The sequence below is a fragment of the Nannobrachium achirus genome (assembly GCF_963921795.1).
Source record: "Nannobrachium achirus genome assembly, chromosome: 2".
NCBI lineage: Eukaryota > Metazoa > Chordata > Actinopteri > Myctophiformes > Myctophidae > Nannobrachium > Nannobrachium achirus.
Genome location: NC_137811.1, coordinates 64,909,288 through 64,932,133, shown reverse-complemented (window position 1 = coordinate 64,932,133; position 22,846 = coordinate 64,909,288). Strand labels below are relative to the sequence as shown.

At 42.1% G+C, this 22,846-nt stretch overlaps 1 protein-coding gene across 1 annotated transcript in view; it reads left to right on the top strand.

Moving 5' to 3' along the window:
• Nucleotides 1-22,207, top strand: part of LOC308304286 (putative serine carboxypeptidase CPVL) — a 30,691-nt gene extending 8,484 nt beyond the window's left edge. Inside the window, exons 9-11 of the mRNA XM_080748855.1 lie at nucleotides 18,600-18,773; nucleotides 20,235-20,417; nucleotides 21,702-22,207. Coding sequence (XP_080604981.1) covers nucleotides 18,600-18,773; nucleotides 20,235-20,417; nucleotides 21,702-21,800 — 456 coding nt within the window. The 3' untranslated portion in view covers nucleotides 21,801-22,207. The remainder of the gene's footprint in view (nucleotides 1-18,599; nucleotides 18,774-20,234; nucleotides 20,418-21,701) is intronic.
• Nucleotides 22,208-22,846: the final 639 nt, after the last annotated feature.

The following is a 22,846-nucleotide window of genomic DNA, read 5'->3' as shown; positions in this document are numbered from 1 at the left end:
TGCAGGCCCATCAATGCAGTTTAAAGGATAGATACAATAGATAGATAGATAGATAGATAGATAATAGATTTAAAAAAGTGCATCAGAAAAAAAGTGACTAGTGTGCTTGATAATTATGAGTCATTAAAATAAAAAATATAGCTCTAAAGGAGAGTCCCATTAAAACCTATAGGTAATGTAGATCAGATCGGTCATAATAAAAAACTGTTCACTTCAGTTCAATATGCAGTAGCCCAAAGCCAGCTGTCTAATTGCAGCTAAATAAAAGCTTTTCCAGAGACTGGTGGTTGCATGTCGCCCTGAGGTGTCTTACTAGTACTTTTACTTTACTTCTACTCCACAGATGCAAATATTGTACTTTTACTCCACTTTAGTTAACTTTAGTTACAAGTTACTTTGTAGATTTACTATTATTTACTATTACTATTACATACATTGACTTCAGCACTATATTTTGGCCATTTGAAAATAGCCTATCTACAAGCTCACAATCGTCACGATGCAACACACTGTGAGCTATTTTCAAAAGATTGTTATACTGTATGCCTGCCTACATATGAAAACTTGAAATGGTACAATTCTGCATAATAAGTACTTTTACTTTTGGCACTTTACGTACATTTTGATGCCAAAACCTTTTTACATTTACTCAAGTAAATGTTGAATTCGGAATTTTACTTGTAAGGTTACAGTCACACCAAAGTATGGTTGCCAGCGGATTCTGCCAATACATTTCAGCTGATATTTTCCAGGGACGGAGATAAGATTTTTGTCTAATAATAATTAATAATAATTTGAAGAAAATGCAGACAACTCATTTTGCTGGGGATCCCCTGGGAACTCTTCCAATTACCCCCTGCGGATCTCAATTCGAGAACCAATGATTTAGATAGCATGTTTGGGGTTTCCTTTGAACGCAATTCATATAACCATTGACCCCTGTTTGTTGTCCAAGGTTCATGCGGATCACTCCATCTATTAGCTCTTTGTAAGTCTCTTTGGATAAGAAAGTTTCTGGAAATTTGTACTTCCTTATTGTGCAGACATTATTTGCTATCTTGCTTTGTGAGACACTTAAATACCTTGAACCTTGCAAATATTAGATGTGTGGTAACGTACTTCACCCATTTGTAAGACTAGGAATTTGTCATCCCATTTCATTGACAAACATTAGAGACCGTAGCGGTGGAACTATAACTAACTTTATAGACCAGGGGTTTTCAAAGTGGGTGACGGACGGGCACCCTGGGGTGTTGTGACGGCAGTCCAGGGGCGCCGCGAGATAATTTGATAATATTTGGAATTTATTTGGACAAAATAAATCATTTTAAACTAAAGTACAAAGTTATTTTCAGTTCTAACCAAAATGGCTATTATCTCAACGTTTTCCTCGAAACATAATCTCTGGGAGAATTATGGCAAAATGCCCTTATGTTTCTCCTTATATGGAGGTGAATTATTTGGAATGTACAACGCAATTCTGATTTACTCAATTCAACACAATTCTTTCAGATGTTGTCATCATCTTATTGTAATTAATAACAAAAACATATCTTCAATAGTTCCAAACAATAGCTCCTTTCTTGAGGCTGCACACTCGTTTGTCTCTTGTTGTGGCGTCCCTTTGTTAAGTTGCTGTCCCTGAGCCTTGGTTCTACCTGAAGGAGCGTAAATAATTATAATACACTATAATAGATTATAAAAGTGGTTATAACACAATATAATCTATTTTCATGTATTACAACTATATCCTGGTGGTCTAAATGAAAAGTCAGTGAGTGATCAGTCATTATAAAGTGTTTGGCCCTGTTTGGCCTAGCTCAGCCCACCTTCTCTAGATTGGATACTTTTTAGTACCACATTTAGTACTGCTTTCACACCACTCTACCCAGGTCCTTGTAGTGGAAAACCTGGCACAAGTGGGCGGTGTGTTGTGGAGTGGTGTGGTGTTGGGCCTGTGGAAAAGGGGCTTATGTCATACAGTATCTCAGGTGTCACTCACAGTTGACTGAACTGAATCCAGGAAGTGTCGCCCTGCCTCTTTTGAGGTCAGTCTCAGAGCCTGTAATGATTTGCCGGATCAGAGCCTTCTCAAATTTGAGAGGGTGCCACCCACCCCCCAGGGAGCAGTGAATGTCGTAGCCATCCTCAAAGTAGTGGCACAGGGCCGTCTGCCTCGTGGAGGGAATGTACTCGTACACGTGCACTTCATCGCACAGTGCCATCATCACAAGGATGCCCATGAAGCCAGAGGTAGGCGGGGTGGTCTTAATCTTCTCCTGTGTGGTTCCCTGGATTACCTCCCAGAGCTGCCAGATGTAGCTGGGGTGAAGCACGTAGAAGGGCTGACCAGGGTCCAGCCACTTGGTCAGGTTGAGGTCACGAGGGGCTATTCCCCAGGCCACCAGGGTGACGTTGTGGTAGAGAGAGCTGGTCTTGAATTGAAATTTAGGCTTATACAGAATCTGTTTGTTAATGAGTCGAAAAGTCGTTCTGGTTCCCACGTCTTTCTCGTAACCCCCTGTTGGTGCGTGATTGAACCGCATAACCGCTTCATGGGAATCAATCTCCTCGCCTAGTCCTGAGTGCAGCATGGCCCCGGCCGAGGCCACCACAGCGCAGGACTTGAAGCTGCTTTGGTTCTCCTGCCGTCTGTGGAGCCGCTCCAGAGGAACGGAGGGCACCAGATGGGACCAGCCCAGCGAGGAGAAGGGCTGCTCCGATCCGTCCACCGTCCTCAGCCTGGCTGTCTTCAGTTCACACAGTAGCTCCTTTGGGCTCTTGATTTCAACATGGTGCTGTTCCAATTTTGAAAGCCCAGCAGCCACAGATGCATTAGGGGGCACAGTAGCCACAGATGCATTAGGGGGCGCAGTAGCCACAGATGCATTAGGGGGTGCAGGAGCCACAAAGGCTTTAGGGGGCGCAAGAGCCACAAAGGCATTCGGGAAAAGGAGAATCCTAGACCTTATTCCCATAAGGAGAGTCCAAGCCAGGATCATCCAAGCCAGGATCATCACCACCAGCATCAGCCTATAACACTGCTTCATATTGAACTCCTACTGTAGCACACCCAGCCGGATGATGGTCACACTTTTAGACTGGCAGTAGTCCTACAATGGGATTTATTTCCATAAAGCTAATGTAAAAGCTGCGAAATCAACAAAACAGAACCACATTAAACACCTTCTGTTTTAAACAATACAATAAACAATAGAGGTGGAAAAATCCTACTCAAAGTAAGAGTACTGTTACTTTTTTAGTAAGAGTAAGAGTAAAAGTACTAGTCCAGGAAATTACTCAAAAGTAAGAGTAAAAAGTAGCCTATTTAAAAACTACTCTTTGAGTAAAAAGTAAAAGTACTTTTTTTTTTTTCTCTTTTTTTTTTTTTTTACTTTTTTCTACATGTTACATGTTAGCGGTTACCTAAGCGGTCCCAATGTGATGTCATTAACCAGGAAGAGAAAAACATTAATCAGAAAACCACTTTTAATAACATTTTTAAGAATATATATGTAAACAATACACACAAATCAAGTGCTGCAAATGTTGGAAACAAAGGACATATCTTAGGTCAGTGGTTCTCAACCTTTTCAGGCTGCAACCCCCAAAATAATAATATTTCAACTGCGGACCCCCACCCTGACAAGCAAGCACTTGGAATTGTAGGAGTTGGCATTACATTAGTTTGACTACATCTGTTCCATTGTGAAAATAGCAGATCTACATGCTCACAATGCCACAGAGGCGTTGTGTGCATTTAGATCAGCTATTTTCACAATTTTGGGCTCTACTATTTGACAATTTGGCCTATTTTTGACCAGAGGTACTAAAAAGGTCTAAAAACCTGAATTTACTTTACTTATTTACTGAATTTAAACTACCGTACTCTTACTCATTGTCCAAATGAAAAGTAACGCAAGTATTTACTTTTTAAATTACTCAAAAGTAAGAGTAGAGCATTTAAAAATTACTTTAAAAGTACAGATCCTCAAAAAAACTACTCTTGAGTAAATACTCGAGTACTTTTACTTGAGTATTTTCCACTTCTAATAAACAATAACACAGAAACAGAAATCAACAGAAATTAATAGAATAATAGCACACGCATACCTTGTACCCTTTTCCATTTGTTGCTTGCTGCTGCTTCTGAATCCATCTCTTGTCTTGGTATTGTATTGTGTTGGTTTGCTCCACCTTTTTTGTATATCAACCCCCTTTGGGGGTTGATCTACCCTAGCCTGGGGCCAGCCTATATACAGTGCAGCTAACTAGTAACTGCGTATCCCCTCCTTGTTTTAACATGGCTGGGATGTCTAGCTCAGCTAGGCTAGATCTACCCTACTGTATATTGGTAATATATCATTTAGTGGATACCGTATACAGGTTTTGTAGCAGTAACTTAAGGCGATCGAGACACTACAGGTGAATAGGGTAAAAAAAATTACTAATAGCTACTACAATGAAACTTTTCCAGTTGATTACTTACATCAAGACTAAGAATTTTTGAATTACAAGTTTTCTGAAATTATATGTTTAGATATGCAAATTAGGCATTATATGCGCTAATGATGCCCAATTTGCAGACTTTTCAGGTAGATAAATCTGGAGATTGGATAATGCCAGGTTCAAAACTATTGTTTCCTTTTCTTGACATACTGTATTACAGACAAAAAGAATTACAGAGGGGATTTTAGATATCTCTTTTTATCACTCCATAAATCATAAAATAGTGTCAACAGGCATAAAAAAACAATTTTGCCATGTTTTTAGGAATAAAATGTGATGTAAATCAGGCTATGAATGATATATCAACAAACCCTTCTGTAAAAATCTTCAGGATATAGATAAGAATACAACTGGAAGGTTTGGTGTATGTGGGTGCAACTGAATTGAGATTGTTGTACCTTAGGATGAGGAAAAACACATTTTGAGAAAACGGCTTTTAAAGATCAGACACACCCCCATCCTATCCACGAGTTTCCAACGCCCCATAGTGCATTGCGCAAACGTCTGCATCGAGGTTCCGCCGCCGATTTACAAGCTCACAACGGGTTGCATCTGCGACGCGACGTGAGCTTGTATGTCTGCTGTTAAACCCGGAGGTTTGGTCCTGATAGTCTCCAGTAAACCCCCGGGGAAACTTGTGGATAGAAACCAATTATTGTAACTTCAAACTCCATTTTAATCATGTTGGATTGATCAAAAACACCTGTCCTCGGGTTCTGGTGACTCATACTGCCCTCCTAATACGTGAGGGGGCCATGTTTCTTTGATTCATCTTTTATTAATTTTTTATTGTCTATATATATATCTTTATTTTATAAAAAATGTATGGAAACAAATGCTGTTAACTCTGCACCTTCACGTATGAAATGAACATCTATATGTGTGACATGTTTAGGAAGCAAAATAGTAAAAAGTCTCAATTTTTTAAATTTTGAATTTTTACATGTTTTCACACCTGTTTCGAATGATATCAACGCACTTAATGTGAAATATTCACGTGCTTTCAGACGCTTCAATGCAGAGGTATCCATGGATACTGGATACTGGTATCTCACCAATGCAGAGAAGTATCTCAACAATGTAGAGATATTAGTAGTAAAATGTCGACATCTAGTGGTCAACCTCAGAGGTGCGCAAAAATAAAACCTGAGGTGAATTCTAGCCTCGAACCAGATGCAATGTATTCTCTGTTCCCCGGTGTAAGCTCCACGCCACAGACCCCGACGGAGCGGCGCGGTATTGGGCGGCGATGACCCCCGTGAGTCGCCACCGAGGCGAGCGCCAGCGAGCCGAGTTGCCGCGACGAGCGGTGGGAACGGCGCCCCAATCCCACTCAGCCGCGTTACCGAGATATGTGCCGTTATGGACAGAATAGTAAATATTCAGTCCCTCACTATCCACGTCTACCCCACTGCACGTCTACCCCACTATCCACGTCATAGATAAATGCACAAAAAGGAGTCACATCATCCGTTCATTAGCTCAGTCAGTAGAGCACGGATGCAACAAACCCACGGTTTGGGTTCGATTCCCCTGAGGGGAATAATATTCCAGGCGACAGATATCGGCGCATGCGTACTTCAAAGTGCACGGAGAACAGGATACCGTGGATACTCCTCCGTGGATACCCTGTGGATATTCTCTGCATTCAAACGTCTGAGAAATGGTGAAAAAGTCTGATTGAATGCGAAGAGAGCAGTCGAAGCTGGTGTGTTTTCACCTGCCATGTCTCCCCTTAAAGGAGTAGTTCACCCTCAAAATGATTTTTTTTCTATTGATTACTCACGTCATGGAGACTTGATGGAGACCATTGATTCCGGATCAGTGGTGGTAAATTTATTTGTAATAATTCTTTTGTTTTAGGAATGCGAGAAAAAACTATCCATCCATCCATCCATCCATCCATCCACATCCATCCATCCACATCCATCCATCCATCCACATCCATCCATCCATCCACATCCATCCATCCACATCCATCCATCCATCCACATCCATCCACATCCATCCATCCATCCACATCCATCCATCCACATCCATCCATCCATCCATGCATCCATCCATCCATGCATCCATCCATCCATCCATCCATCCATCCATCCATTCACATCCATCCATCCATCCATTCACATCCATCCATCCATCCATCCATCCATCCATCCATCCATCCACTTACTGTACTGTACTGTACCCCTCTCTCTCTCTCTCTCTCTCTCTCTCTCTCTCTCTCTCTATCTCTATCTCTGCAGCTGACCCCCCCCTTCCCTCTTGTAACCTGAGACTTTGGTGATGATAATGACACATTGCTCTACAGAGGATTGCGCAATAGGTATTGCGAAATAAGCTTATAAACACAAACTGTACGGTAATTATGCATTTTGAAAAGATGACATCAACTCTATTGCTTCCAGCATAGCATGCACTATGTATTTCTGCATAATGTGCGGTTGCCTGCCATATGGTTGATGTTGACGCAAGTCCATTTGTCAAAACTGAGGCAGTAGGCATCACATATAGCAATTTGACCCAGTCCAGGAAGTTAGATCGATACTTCAAATAAATATTTAAGTTCAATACGATCGTACGCTTTTTCCGTGTCCATCGTTACGATGGCGTCTGGAATTTGACTATAATTAAGATAGTGAATAAAGTTAAATAAACTTCTTGTATTGTAATACGACATTCTTCCTTTTATGAATCCTGTTTATTCTTTTTTTTAACACATTATGTCACTGCGCACTCCAACCGATTAGTTAGTATTTTGGATAGTATTTTCATATCTACTCCAAGCAGGCTGATAGGCCTATAGGAGGAGCACATTTCAGGGTCTTTGTCTTTCTTATGTACCAGTAAGACTCCCTAATCGGGAGATAAGCGACTGGCGGCACGGGGGTCCGCGGCGGGCCCCGGTGGTGGCTGGGCCCCCGGGACCCCCCTGGGTGCCGGCACCGTCTCTCCTCCGTCTCTCCTCGGCGGCTGTCTGCCGAGGTGGACGCGTGGGTACCGGCCCCAGGCTCTCCTGGTTGCTCCTTGCCCGAGTTAAGGCATTTTATGTGCAATTCAGTGGCGGGGGTCCTCCACTAGGGCGACCACTTTTGCATCCGTTCTGGAGCACCAGGAGTCGGTGGTCCCCGGGAACTCCCCGTGAGCAGCCCCGTTGGGGTGGTCATTTGACCATTTTTGCACGGAGCTCCGGCAGTCCCTGGAGGGGTGGAGGTTGTGGATTGGCAGGCAAGGAGTGTGTCCAAAGTTTGGCTTGGATAGGGGCAACGGTGGCAGAGATATGAGTAGGGCAAAAGTGTGACGTGACGTGACGTGACGTGACGTGACAGACCGATTGACGGATTGACTGACTGACTGACTGACTGACAGCCGGTGGAGGTTTTGATAGTAACTAGTAAGACGCCTCAGGGTGACATGCCAATTCTTGGCCATCTGGCCAGTGATGTACAGTATATCGGACCAGTAAGACTCCCTAATCGGGAGATAAGCGGCTGTCAGGTCGAATGTAAAAATAGGCCTGATGGTGGCGCTAAATGGTATAGATCCTTGTTGATGACATGACTCTAGAGATACTGTGTACCGGTTTGCGTGATTTTAGGGGAAAATCTGTAGGAGTAGTATCCAAAAATGTGTTTTTCAAAAATCGGCCAGATGGTGGCGCAAGATGGGAGAGATGCATTTTGATGACATGACTGTGTAGAGATACTGTGTACCGATTTTCGTGATTTTAGGGCAAAATATGTAGGAGCAGTGTCCAAAAATGTGTCTTGCAAGAATCGGCTTCATGGTGGCGCTAGAAGAGGGCCATGTGAGAAATGAGCCAAGGAGTGCGTGTGCAAAGTTTGGAATGGATCGGGGAAACGGTGGCGGACAAATGAGTAGGGGGAAAGTGTGACGTGTGACGAGTGACGTGACGGAGGGACTGACAGCCGGTGTAGGTTTTAAAAGTATAAGTGTAAGTAACTGCGACCTAACGGTCGCAACATTGAAGGTACCCATATATGGAGACCCCTACCCATAAATGGAGATCCATATACTGTATATGGAGATAGAGACCAAACATGCAGTTATTCGTTGTGAAAGTCCTATGATGTTTATGACATCTGACATACATACATGGAGATCCCAGTCTGTAGAATCAGCCACACAGATATGAGCTGTCTTATGGATATATGGTATATGGATTCTGTTCGTGTGGCCAATGTGGCTTAATATTGATGACATCAGGGAACTCCATATATGGGCATAAAAGGGATTCTGTTAGTGTGACATCACAGTGATATCAGAGCATCATGTCAGAGCAACAAACCCATAGATCGTAAAAAGGTGTACACGTCCAGACAGACGGACATGGACAAGCTGTGCCGTTTCTCATAGTAAACTGCGACCATCGGTCGCAATTACTGATGGGTTTCATTTCTACCTTGGAAATAGAGTCAACCCAAAGACACACACAAAAAGATGCTGTAGAGTATGGAACCAGAGTGTGGTAGACTCTAGAGTATGGAACATATTTTCACAAAAAGAAATAACAAATGGAACACAAAATGATGTGGTGATGAAGTGTCAAATGAATGTTGCTCGAAGATATTGAAGAGATGCCAGCCCATTTCCCAGAATGGCATTTCAAAATGGGCCATGATGCCCATAAATCTCCTGTGTTGACAGTATGATGTAAGGATATGACACTTGTCAGGGACTTACCAGGGCTTACAGTATATCTCTTGTTGATGCATGGATCAGCATGTACATAATGTACCACCAGTAAGACTCCCTAATGGGGAGATAGGCGACCGTCAGGTCACATGTATACACCACGGGCCGTGGAGTGGAGCAGTAGCTTGTAGATCGGCTACTTTTGACTAGTTTCCCATATTTTTTTCCCGGCGGCGTGGGTTTGGCATGTTTAGGGGCAACGGTGGCAGAGATATGAGTAGGGCAAAAGTGTGACGTGACGTGACAGACAGACAGACAGACAGACTGACGGACTGACAGCCCGTGGAGGTTTTCTTAGTAACTGGCTGCGACCTGGCGGTCGCAATTAATGTTATGTTAGCTTCATACATTGAGTCTGGAAGCTTTGACTCCTCATTAGACTTGTTGTAAACTCTTAGCAATAGTTTGTCTTTCATTATATTAAAATACTGGACTGGGAATCCATCTGGACCTGGGGCTTTCCCTGACTGGAGAGAGTTTATTGCTATATTAATTAACCTCTTCTAGGGCCCGTTTACATTGCGTTTTTGCAACGAGAATTCCTCAAAAGGAAAAGTCAGATATGCCTTCCGTTCAGACGACAACAGCATTTCCTGGGGTTAAAAACGGAACGATCTGACACCGGAGATTTGGGTCAAGAAGCAACAACACTCCGGCATCGCACTTTTTCAGATACAGACAGATTAGAATTTTTTCAGAACTCATGTCCCACAATTTGAACAAAAGACTTGTCATCCGATACTAGAGAGCATAATGAGAGTCGACTCCTTTGATAAAGGTGCAGTCTCGCAATACTATACAACTTTGCAAGATTTGTCTAGTCCACCCTCTCTTTCCCATTTAAAAATAACTGGCAAAGAGAGCTAGGTATTGATATCTAGGACGAAACGTGGGAGGAGTGTAATATTCATCACAGTTCTAGTGCTATCTTGGCTTCTAGACAACCTAGAAACTTAATTAAACATGCCAATCCTATGTTTTCTGGGTCAAGGAATTGAATGAGTAAATGATGGGTGTAAAATGTTCCGGACCCCCACCCCCTTTCTGGGGGTTAACTATTTTGGGACCTCCCAGAACAATACGCCAGCCAGTTAATGTCCTTTTTTCATAATATTAGAGTTGTTTTGTAGGTTTTAAAACATCCTGAATTCATTTATTACACTTTTAAAGCAGCCAGAATAACCCTTCTGACTTTTGGTTGGGGTCTTTCCTCACCTGGGACCCCCCAAACAGACCCCTGAGCCTATCTCAGTAATCGCTCTGCTCCTGCTCCAGAACAATGTTAAATTAGATCATAATTGAAACATAAAAGTTGTTGTAGCTGGGCTCTAAAAACAAAAAGGAATAGTAGCAAATACCAGGGGTTTTCCACAGGAGGTCCGAGACCCCTGGGGGTCCTCAGAGTTACTACAGGGGGCCCGCCAAATCTTGATGGGATATATATTTCTTTTTTTTTACATTTGAAACTTTGAATGATTTTTTGTATTCTGTATTCTGTACTTTGATGGTTTATTAGTATTCTCAGTATTATTTATAACGGTTTTGTGTTAGACAGTTATGGTTGACAGCTGTTACTGCAGGGATTGCAATAATGAAGGTATTGCAACTTCTCACTTTGGGCACGCAGAACAACGTGTCCATTTATTGCACTGCACTCACACTGACAACACAACACACACACACCTCTTTGTTATCGTCACCCCCAAACCCTCACCCTATCCTCTTAAAGAGCCCATGCTCAATTATGCCCAAAGGAATTCACTATACAGTAATTTCAGACATGCAGGATCTATTCGTCTTTATCATCATCATCTTCAATGTCCAACCTAACAGTGTTGACACAGTCTCCACCATAGCATAGAGTGAAAGGCAGGTTATCTGAGCAGCTGCACCGTCCCTTGCAACCTACTTTGCAGCCACATTTGATGAGCTCAAGTACTGCCTTTGGAGCAGGGAGGGCAAGACACTTGACTGGAACATATGCTCCACTCTCTGAATTCCATCTATTTTCTTCGATTGGTGGAGCTCAGGGCTCATTTGTCATGTATGATTTATCCCGCATTGTGACATAGTTGGCATGTCTTTTTGGCGATTCTAATAAATGTTCTTACCCAGTCAGCACCAGAAAAACTGTGTAGGCTAAGGATCCCTTGACTTTTTTTTGTACCTTGGCTTTGACAAATTTCAGAGAAGTAACAGCAGGAGGACATCAGTGTCGTGTGACCAAAAACATATGTCTAGCAAAGCACCATAAGCAGTAGAGGCAAGGACTTGATGAGGTATCAGGGTATCAGCCTCTTCATGTGTACAACAATACAAACATAACATTAACAGCCATTAATTAATCACAGCTAACGAGACGGCTCACCTAAACAACATCAGCTGCATGTCTGAGCTATATAAATGCAAGTTATTATTATTATTATTATTATTAAAGTGTCACTGCAAGAACATCTGCAGGAACACAAAAGGTAAAAATACATCAAGCCAGGACCAAGTGTGGAGAGAAGGGGTCACAGGTGCAGCGCACAACTTGGTTGGTGAGTTAATTGGTGATACGAAGGAGAGCTCCAGGCAGGAATAACCCCACAGTCCTGGAGAATTACTAAATTTCCCCCTTGGGATAATAAAGGTATCTATCTATCTGAGAACTCTACGCATCTGTGTCACCTCAAAACCTCAGGAGGGACCCACCCAATACCTCCCCAGAGGAGCCTCTTGTTGGGAAACTAGACCAGGTCACCTGGTTGTGCCAGACCCGCAATGAAAACTAGTATGGCACTGAACTAACACATGAACACACAGGATTTTATAGTCTCAGCAACAAAGCGTAGTGAGCTTGTAGATCGGCTGTTTTCACTAGTATGGCACTGAACTAACACATGAACACACAGGATTTTATAGTCTCAGCAACAAAGCGTAGTGAGCTTGTAGATCGGCTGTTTTGACTAGTATGGCACTGAACTAACACATGAACACACAGGATTTTATAGGCTGAGCAGCTGGAAATGTTTGTGAGCTTGTAGATGGGCTGTTTTCACTAGTATGGCTGTGGGGCAAATGTTTTGCAGCACTGAACTAACACATGAACACACAGGAATTTATAGTCTCAGCAGCTCGTCAGCCAACTCAACTCAGCTGGTCCCGTACAGGTGACGGCACTCAAGGCAATCAGCCGAGCAAGGGAAGGGAGGGGCAGATGAGCAGTCAGAGGCAAACACAGGCACACTGAGGAAAAGAGGGACACTGAGGAAAAGAGGGACCGACCGACAGACCGACAGACCGACAAAGCCTTATGTAGGCCGACCCCCTGGGTCTGGCAAAAATAGAGCAGGAGAGGGGAGTTTAGCCTTGGCCAGGAGGAGGAGATGGGCATTGATTTGGTCACCACTGCCGACCCTGCCATCAGGAGGGTGTAGCGGTTCAATGGTCGAAACACCTGATGATCGATGGTTACCGCCTGAAGACATAAAACGTTCCTTGCCAAGGCTACATTCACCAAACGTGAATGGAGGAGAAGCATCGTTAGATGTAATTATAATCCTGTGCAGTGCACTTCCTCAAAATCATGTCCCTTGATCATATTATGATGCCTACTTTGTCATGCCTGACAAATTCCCCTGAGCTTCCGTCAATTGACGAAAATAGATGGAATTCAGAGTGGAGGGTATGATCCAGTCAGTTGTCTTGCCCTCCCTCCTACAAAGGCTTTTTTATTGATTTGATTGAAGTATTTATTAGAAGTTTTGCATAGGAAAATGTACAGTTTCATGACAGCACAGTTCATTGATACAAGGTCAACTAAAAGTAAACTAAGGTAAGGCGTAAGACGTTGAGGTCCTTTGCTTTAACTCATATAAATATAGGCAATACTTGAGCTAATCATGTATGGCTGTAAAGCAGATTGCAAGGGACAGTGCAGCTGCTTAAACAATACAAATAAAGACTGTCAACCAGTGCAGCTGCTTAAACAATACAAATAAAGACTGTCAACACTATTAGGGAGGACATGTATTGTAGTGAATATCTTTGGACATAATTGATCATGAGCTCTTTAAGAGGATAGGGTGAGGGTTTTGGGGTGCCGATAACAAAGAGGTTTGTGTGTTGTTTTCAGTGTGAGTGCAGTGCAATACATGGACACGTTAGTCTGCACACCCAAAGTAAGAAGTTGCAATACCTTAATTATTGCAATCCCTGCAGTAACAGCTGTCAACCATAACTGTCCAACACAATCATTTTATACATAATACTGAGAATACTAATAAACCATCAAAGTACAATACATAAAAAAACATTCAAAGTTTCAAATCCCATCAAGATTTGGCGGGCCCCCTGTAGTAACTCTGAGGACCCCCCTGGGGTCCCCGACCCCCGTGGAAGACCCCTGGTATTTGCTACTACTCCTATTTGTTTTCAGAGACCAGCTACAACAACTTTTATGATTCAATTATGATCTAATTTAACATTGTTCTGGAGCAGGAGCAGAGCGATTACTGAGATAGGCTCAGGGGTCTGTCTGGGGGTCCCAGGTGAGGAACCCAACCAATAGTCAGAAGGGTTATTCTGGCTGGTTTAAAAGTGTAATAAATGAACTCAGGATGTTTTAAAACCTACAAAAGAACTCAAATATTATAACTGGCTGGCGTACTGTTCTGGGAGGTCCCAAAATAGATACCCCCCAGAAAGGGGGTGGGGGTCCGGAACATTTTACACCCATCATTTACTCATTCAATTCCTTGACCCAGAAAACATAGGATTGGCATGTTTAATTAAGTTTCTAGGTTATCTAGAAGCCAATATAGCACAAATTATGTATTTCCTGTCGGCCATTTTGAACATCCAAAATGGGGGCTTTGCCGGTGTCTGTGCAAATGGGAACATTGATTTTTGAATTCCCCATGCTCTAAAGATTCCAAAAATGTATAGTTTTACAAATCTCCAAAAAAATCCGACAAACATACATTTCTTACTATAATGAAACTGACTATCTCCCCGACTAAAGTGCATAAATTATTTAAGGATTGTTCTCCCCTGTGTGGCAAATGTTTTATTGAGCAAGGTACTTTAGCACATCAATTTGTTCAATGCCATAAGTTGCAAAACTTTTGGAGCCACATTTTTGACTTTCTAGGGAAAGCTTATGAGAGGGTCCTCCCTCCCGCTCCTTTAACTGCGCTCTTCGGGGTGCTGGAGCCAGGGTGGGCCCAAAACAACCGGGAGAGACAAGTTGTTAGGCTCTCTACATTGCTCGCCAGGAAACTAATCCTTCAAGCCTGGAAATCAGTTAACACTTGGGTGACTGAACTGAAAAAACTACCCCTCCGCCTGCATTTACCGTTCATTTAGACCGTTAGATTTTCTCCCTTTTGGCCGAGCTGCGCAACACCTCCTCCTCCTGCTGCCGGCGGGGGTTCTATTGTCTTCCAAATGTGAATTAGCATTTCAATTGACCTCTCAAAATACGACGGGACAACAAGCTCACCATAGCCACACAGTTTGTGAGCTTATATAATTAAACATTTGTTTGGCAAAGCTTTCATATATGTCCCGACTTTATTATTATTATTACTAGAAATTGATATAAGTTAGTTAATTATAAAGAGAACGTTGATCAGTAGGCTCACTAGAGCGAAGCCGTGGCGAGCGAAGCCGTGGCCCAACACAAAGTTAACAAAGAAATTACATAAACAAGGGAAATAACAAATAAAGAATGGTCTAAACACAACTTATAAAGCAACGAAAATAATAAGCTAAATAAGAGGAAACGAAAAATACAATAACTTAGCCAAACAGAACCTTTCCGAAGCGTTCAGAACTCAACAAAAACTCAACACATCTTAAAAATAAATAAATAAATAAATCCCGTCCTGTCCCACTCCTGTACAAGGACTCCTCATACCTGGAGTTGTTGTCTTATGTCTTTCTCTGCTTTACTGTAGCCTACTCACTACTCAGGGATTAGACACAAGTTCATAGGCCTACTCTTCTCGGACCCCGAAAACTTTAAAGGTAGAAATGTATTTTATTCACGGCTTTTATGCGCAACTCTATTGTTGCGCTGACGGCGCCTGGTTTGTGCTGCGTCAGCCTGCGTGCATCTCTTAGTTTTCACTTGAGTTGAGAAACAAACCACTTCAATATGATGGACGTTATGTAACATTTTGTCAACAATCTCTGCACCTTTGGAGTAATATAAAAGTTCACTTTGAGTCTTTGACACTTATTTATATCCATCGCGCTGTTCAACTCTGCACAACGCGGCACAAAGCGTTGCAGCGTGATGCGATCTATAGGCCTATATAGAGAGAAAGAGAGAGAGAGAGATAATTCACATTCTCTTCACTCTGTAAAATGTTCACGTATTGTTTTTTGCTTAGGCATGTAACAATAAAAAGCAAATGATTATCCATTAGAAATTAAACGTGCAGGACACATGTGTAGGCATATCTATACAAGATATTCATTTTGGCCGATAACTTATAGATCACCCAGTTGTTCTTTATATGTATTATTAGCTGAAATGATGCTTAGCTTTTAGAAACACGCTGTGCAGTCAGTGGCAGCAGCGTCGCACTTCTCCCGGTCAGCAAGAGCATCATCTCCCCGCAAATGATTGCTCATGCACGGCTAAAATAATAAATAATAGGCCTACATTATATACACCATAGCGATTCTCATAATTAATATTATATTGATACTATTTATGAAATAAAACATTTCCAGGTAGTGGTTTTAATGTCTTTGCTAAGCTGACAGTGAAATGCAAATGATCCATTACCTTGAACAAAGGCGCACAACGGGAGCGCTAAACGTGTGAATTCTCTTAGGAGGGGGAGAATGGGGGAGAGCGGTCTATTCTGCCGATAATTACCGTCAGAGTGGTATAATTGTATTTTATTTCATAATTAGGAAACGTTTCAGAAGGGGAAAAAAAACGAGAACATATATCTTGAGTATTTAGGAAAAGTCATGGAAGGGGAAATTTCTGAGACCTTCACAGGGAGAGTTATTGCACTTTGAAATCTCAAAATCGGCCTAAAGGACCGGTTAGTCACCCGTGTGTTAAACCTCCATCCATTGACATATGGATAAAGGAACTAGGAGGAGTCTTGCACCTGGAGAGAGTAAGATTTGTCCTTACAGATAGGGAGCCCCAGTTCCAAAAAATATGGTCACCTATCCTGCGCCTCTTAGAGTCCCTGAAAAGAGCAGACAGTGCTTAGTCGCCCCCTAGGGTCACCTGCTAACTTTTACTGATTAATTACAATGTGTGATTACTCTGAATGCTGTTCGCCTATCTCCGGGGACGCGTGCCGCCTTCAGCCATTTGTTTGTTTGTTTGTTTGTTTGACTTTTGTCTTTTTTTGTCTTTTTTTCCTAGTCTGTATTGTCATTATTGCTGTTGTATTATTTAAGGTTTAACTGTCAGGTTTGTTTTTATTGTTTATATATGTATATTCAACTTTTGTAATCTTATAAGGTTTTTTCTACTCTGTCATAATGGTCCAATTTGAAAAAAAAAGAAGCAACAACACTTGTGGGCAAGCCCCACCCTGCCAGCCTGACCAACCCAATCTTTAAGATACTTCTCATGTTCCTCTTTGTTTAAATGTGTATCCTGTAGAAATGCTATCCCCTTAATAACGTTATTAAAGCCCCGAATATTCCATGTACAAACTCTGTAATACTCATTAGCAACTAGTTAAGAAAAACGACTAAAACGATTTTGGTCTTTGTTGCCAAAAGCGACTAAAGCGACTTGATCGCTAAAAAGTGCTTCACCACCGTCTTGTATGTGTCTGCGCCCGGACTGATTTGACCGACGGACCGGAACCTGTACCGGAAGTAAACAAAGATTCAGGAAGTAAAATCGCGTGGGGAATCCCATCCCCATCAACGTTAACTAAACACGTTAATTCTAACCGAATGGTAGGTGGCAGAAAGAAAATAAGGAATGATGTTAGCTTTCTAAAGCCCGTATCAGAGTGTACGGTGGAGAGCTATCCACCGGTGGAAAGCTTTCCACCTCAAGTCAGAAAATAAGTGCAGGACATCATAGTACGCCACGGTGGAGTCCTATTCACCGTGACTGACTAGTCTAGATTGACCAATCAGTGAACGAGGTGTAGAGCCTGTCTGTCTGATAGTAAAAACAGAGAGATGTGTTGGGACTCACGGTGTAAAGCTCTCCACCGTGAGGAATGATGTAACGTTGTAGTTTCATGACTCAAAAAGACTCAAAAAGACTACACCGCGGTGTAAAGCCTTCCACCGCCCAGGCGACTATGATGCCGGCTTAACGGTATAGCGCGACCACGGCAACAACCGGGAGGCGAACCCGGGCCGCTACTTTACAGGGCGCGTACATTCTTCTTTTTTCCTTTGAAAGAGGGGGAGTGGGGCTTTCCATAGAGGCATAGATTAATATATGTAATTGAAGTACAACATATGATTTGGGCCCCCATAAAAAGGTGAAATTAAACAAAATGGCTGGCACCAGTTTGATAGCTTTTAATTAAAGGGTGGCATTCAGTGTGTTAAAAGCAGATTGCGCTGTAACACCCCCCTCCCTCCCCGCAACATGATGATCACGTGATCCGTGTGATAGTTTGACATTGTCTGAGCTTCAACACAAAATAAAAACAACAAATAACGAAAACCCTCCAATTGCTCCAAACAAAAACAAATCCTAAGGTTTGGACACCATACGCCCATTCTAAATAAAATGTTCACATCGTCCTATCCCTACTAGCAGGGTTCCCACGGTCATGACATTCCTGGAAATATTTTGAAATTAGAAAAATATTTTTCCAGTACTGGAAAGGTTTTGGAATTGATCAAGGGTCCTGGAAGGTCCTGGAAAAAATAGCTATGCATTGTCTTTGGTTATTGATTTTGTTAATACCTCTGAAATGACAAATTAAACATTGGCCAAATTGTCAAATATTAGAGGCAGAAATTGTGAAAATAGCCGATCTACATGCTCACAACGCCTCGCAACGCGAGGCGTTGTGAGCATGTAGATCTGCTATTTTCACAATAGAAGCGTGTTATACAAAATTCCTCAACTCTTAGTGCTCGTCAGGGTGCCGGGTCCCCAGTTAAAATAGGATTATTTCGGGGATCACATCCTGAAAAGGTTGAGAACCACTGGCATACACTACCCGTCTTTGGGCATTGCGCATAGGAGTAAGCGACTCGTTATTGAGCTGAATCATTGTTATATAGTCCTGGAAATTGGGTTAAATATTCTGGAAAAGTTTTGGAAAAGTTTTGGAAACGAATTGGTAAAAATGTGTGGGAACCCTGTACTAGGCACATTATATGTATGAAAGTAATTCTTATGATGACGACGTTCACTCCTACAGGAACCTGAAGACCAGGAGTACTTCTCCCAGTTTGTGACCCTGGCGGAGGTGAGGCGCTCCATCCACGTGGGGAACCTGACGTTCAACGACGGCTCGGAGGTGGAGAAACATCTGGTTCAGGATGTGATGAAGAGCATCAAGCCCTGGCTGGGGGAGCTGATGGACAACTACAGGGTGAGGCTCCAGCATAGACTGTAAACCAGGGGTTTTTCAAAGTGGGAGACGGGGCACCCTTGGGTGCCGTGACGGCAATCCAGGGTTGCCTCAGAATGATTTGATGATATTTGGAATTCATCAATACCACTACATCAATGTCACTTCACTATGTGAAGACCTGATTTGCACTGTACTTGATTAGTTCTTTTTCCATCTCCAGCCAACTGTCCTCACCGAAAATAGCAGATCTACAAGCTCACAACGCATCACGTAGATCGGCTATTTTTTGTGAACTTTCTCCCCAGAATAGGGATACTGGGTTTCAAACATCAAGAATAAGTTATTTTCAATCAGTTCTGATGGAAACCGATATTTCTCCGCAACATAGCCTACCATATCTCAGGTGGAAATGTAATATCCTGCAAGATTCTAAAAATTAACAGTGTAATTCAGGGGTGCCGTAGATGAAAGAGTTGTAAAACCCCTGTGTAAACAATATGGAAGGTGGGAACCCATTGCTTTCTATGCTGGGAAAATTACACTTTTTTTGCCCTTGTATTGGTGTCGCCATCATTGCTTTAATGTGGGTACCAGGAATGCTATTGGCTGCCAACGGTCACGTGCAACTGAAGGGATACATGGGACATTGTCTTGAGCTTGGCGAAAATAAAGCACACAAAGAAAAACCATCACAAGCCGCTCCCACAGCATACCCTGTTTTAACATCAATTATACATTTTCACAAAACACCTATCATGTTGTTTGAAACAAGGCTTTAAACATTAGGGACAGGAACCATAAAGTATTTTTGACAATGTTTATTAAGGTAAGAAAATCAAATGTAAAAGTTTGGGGGAAATTAATGGAATCATATGAAGAACATGTTGCGGCCAATCATAGGAACTTTTATTTCCGTGTTTGCTTCTTCTTAAATCCGGACAACTGGCCCCCTGGGCTCCCTCTTCCAACACTTCCTAACCCACTGTTTCCCAAACACTGGCTCGGGACCCATTTGTGTGGGTCGTAGACAGATTTTTATGGGTCCCTTTGTTTTCTGTTTCCTACATTTTTGCTTTTTAAATGTATTATTATCAAAAGGTTTTCAAAAGACAGTCCCCCCCCCAAAAAATAAATAAATCCATCAATAGAACATGAATGTTCAAGAAGCAGTGAAAATAGCTGATCTACAAGCTCAGAACTAGGCATTGTGAGCTTTTAGATGATGTGAGACTAGTCCTCCCCCTAGTGGAGGTCTGGGGAGTGGGGACTCAGATTATTTTAGACCTAGATATCTTTGTCGTGTGGACCTAGATATTTTTCTATGTGGATATCTGGAAATCTGGGATATATGAAATATCCAGATTTGTCTGGCCGTGGCCTGAGTCTAGCTTCAAATCGGCCAATGTTCAGTCATGTTCCTCTAACACACATTTGATTGAGCTCATCGTTCTTTCTCTCTGTCTGTTCTCCATTCTCCAGGTGTTGATCTACAGTGGTCAGCTGGACGTCATCGTCGCAGCCCCTCTGACCGAGAGATTCCTGCCCACGGTTAACTGGACGGGTGTAGAGGAGTATAAGCGAACCCCTCGCTTCCACTGGAAGGTCCAGCCCACCGACACGGAGGTGGCAGGATACGTCAGACAAGTGGGAGAATTCTACCAGGTGAGGAGACATTGTATCATCTAGGAGGAGATAGTGGGATATTCATGTTAAACATTATTGTATTGCAGTATATAGTACATGCACACACATAAACATCAAAGGGGGCTTGAGCCTTTTATAGGGGGCTTTGAGACTTTTATCAGTCTGTAAAAAGTGCCCTTTGCAGACCATGGATGCAGTTTTTACTATAAGTGAAAGAAATGCAAATGCCCTCTTTCCGTGCCATACGTGAAGGCAGCATTCAAGAGAATTTCTATATAACTCTCCTGAGCTTGAATGCAGCATCCTATGTTGAAAGAATTGCCCTCTCTGTGTAGAAATCCATACTGTTACACCACATCTCCAGTATTGACTTGATTATGCATATTTCAGTGTGCTTAGCCGACCTCCAAGCTCACAACGCGTCGCAGTGCGACGCGTTGTGAGCTTGGAGGTCTGCTATTTTCGATATTTTCACCAAAAGGCCCCTTTAGAAATTTCAGCCCCAGCCTCTCTAACATTCTCTGCACGTCCCTGGTATAGTATGTAGGATATAGCAGCACGGGACTGGGAGGGAGGTGGTTCGATCTCCGGCCAAGTCACTGAGTCATACCAAAGAATATAAAAATAAATGGTGCCCAAATATGCCTCCTACTTGGCACTCAGTGTCAAGGGTTGGATTGGGGATACGATACATCCCTGTGACATACAGTACTAGCGTCATCATGTCCAGAGAGTGTACAGTACATGTACTTGTACTTGTACAACAAGCTGCCTCATGCTACAGACACAGCAGTAGGCTCCTGAGCTTTGAGCCACATCATCATTGGCTCCCAAGGCTAATTAACTCACTTAATGTATGACAAATGTGAACAGATTTTCTTTACATAACCTTTTCCCCCTCTGCGCTCACAATGTCAAACATTTGGAGAGACTGAATGCTAATTAACCACTTAGGCCCTAATATACTTCGCCGTACTAAATTAAAGGTTAATGTGGTTAATAACACCGCACTATAAGATTATATTATGACATACGACTCTATTTGTAGGCCTGACCTTAGCATGTACAATGGGAGGCCTGCTTCCTCTTGTATACATATTATTACATATAAAATAATTGAAAGCAACGAATGGGCATTTGTAAGATACTGATTTCAAGACCCCCTAAATTTAAAACCTCATTTAACGTTTGAATCATTTTTCTTTCAGTAAAAAATAAAATAAGGCCATATTGAAGTTGCTTTTATAGACCGCTTTGAATTATGACCCAACCATAATTCTGTGTCTCCTCTTATCATGCAAGGTAATAATTCGAGGAGGAGGGCACATTCTGCCTTATGACCAACCAGCGAGGTCCTTCGACATGATTGACAGGTTTCTGTCGACGCAAGGCTTCAGCTGAGGTGTTCTGTTCTTGGACTGGAAGTGGAACAACGTTGATTTGGGCCTTCTCTCCTAACAAGCCATGTTCTTTTCAGCTGACCGTGAGCAACTATTGATTTGAAAGACTGTTGATTGTCATCATAAGCATAATGCATTCGCAGATCCAATACATTTCCTAGAATTACTGTAAAAGAAGCAACCCACACATAATGGAACTGTTCTATGATGCACTGCCAATGAGTTCAAAGTTCAAATATGCCTGCAAATGACCCGAATCAATCTTTGTCTTGTGTATTTTACTTTTTTCTTTTGTGTGATTTTGCTATTGCATAGGATGAATATATTTTTGATGGAAAGGTTATGATTACATGAAAAGTCAATAAAATAAATTGAAAACCGCCCCAGGGTAGTGGCATTAAATATCAATATTGTTTGATAAATCATTGCAGTGAAAGGAGACTGCTGGAAGCTCAGAGCAAAGGGGTACCTGAACGTTTTTGCTAGATTTTAAAGGAGGCCCGTCGATAGTTCTTCAGATGCCCTCACTGAAGACAATGTGATCATTTTATTCAACATCCAAGTACATTAGCCAACATAAAACTATACTGTGTGGATACTAGAATGTCTTTGGATTTGTCTTTTTTCAAATTATAATCCGGAACTGGACGTCACAGTATTATCCAGTCTGTCCAAAGAGTGGTTCACACAAATGGGAACATTGTTTTTTTTAACTAAAGGATATGTGGTTCTATGTTATCTGTAGTTCCAGTAGGCTATTCAATACAAATATCAATGAAATGAAAATAACTGTTCTAAAACTCACATATTTACTCAAAGCTAATTATTTTCTTTTTAGATCAATTTATTACCAGAATACAGTAATCGAGTAACAGACAATTTGTACAAAATTTGCTTTCTTCATCCAAAATATGCACATTTGAAAATGAGGCTATGAAATGCATGTCCGATTGTCTCACATTTTCTTCTATTTGTGAGGCCTCTTAATATTTCTAGCCCCAACGCTCTGTTGAGATCCTGGGCGAGACCAGGGGCATCACAAGGGGG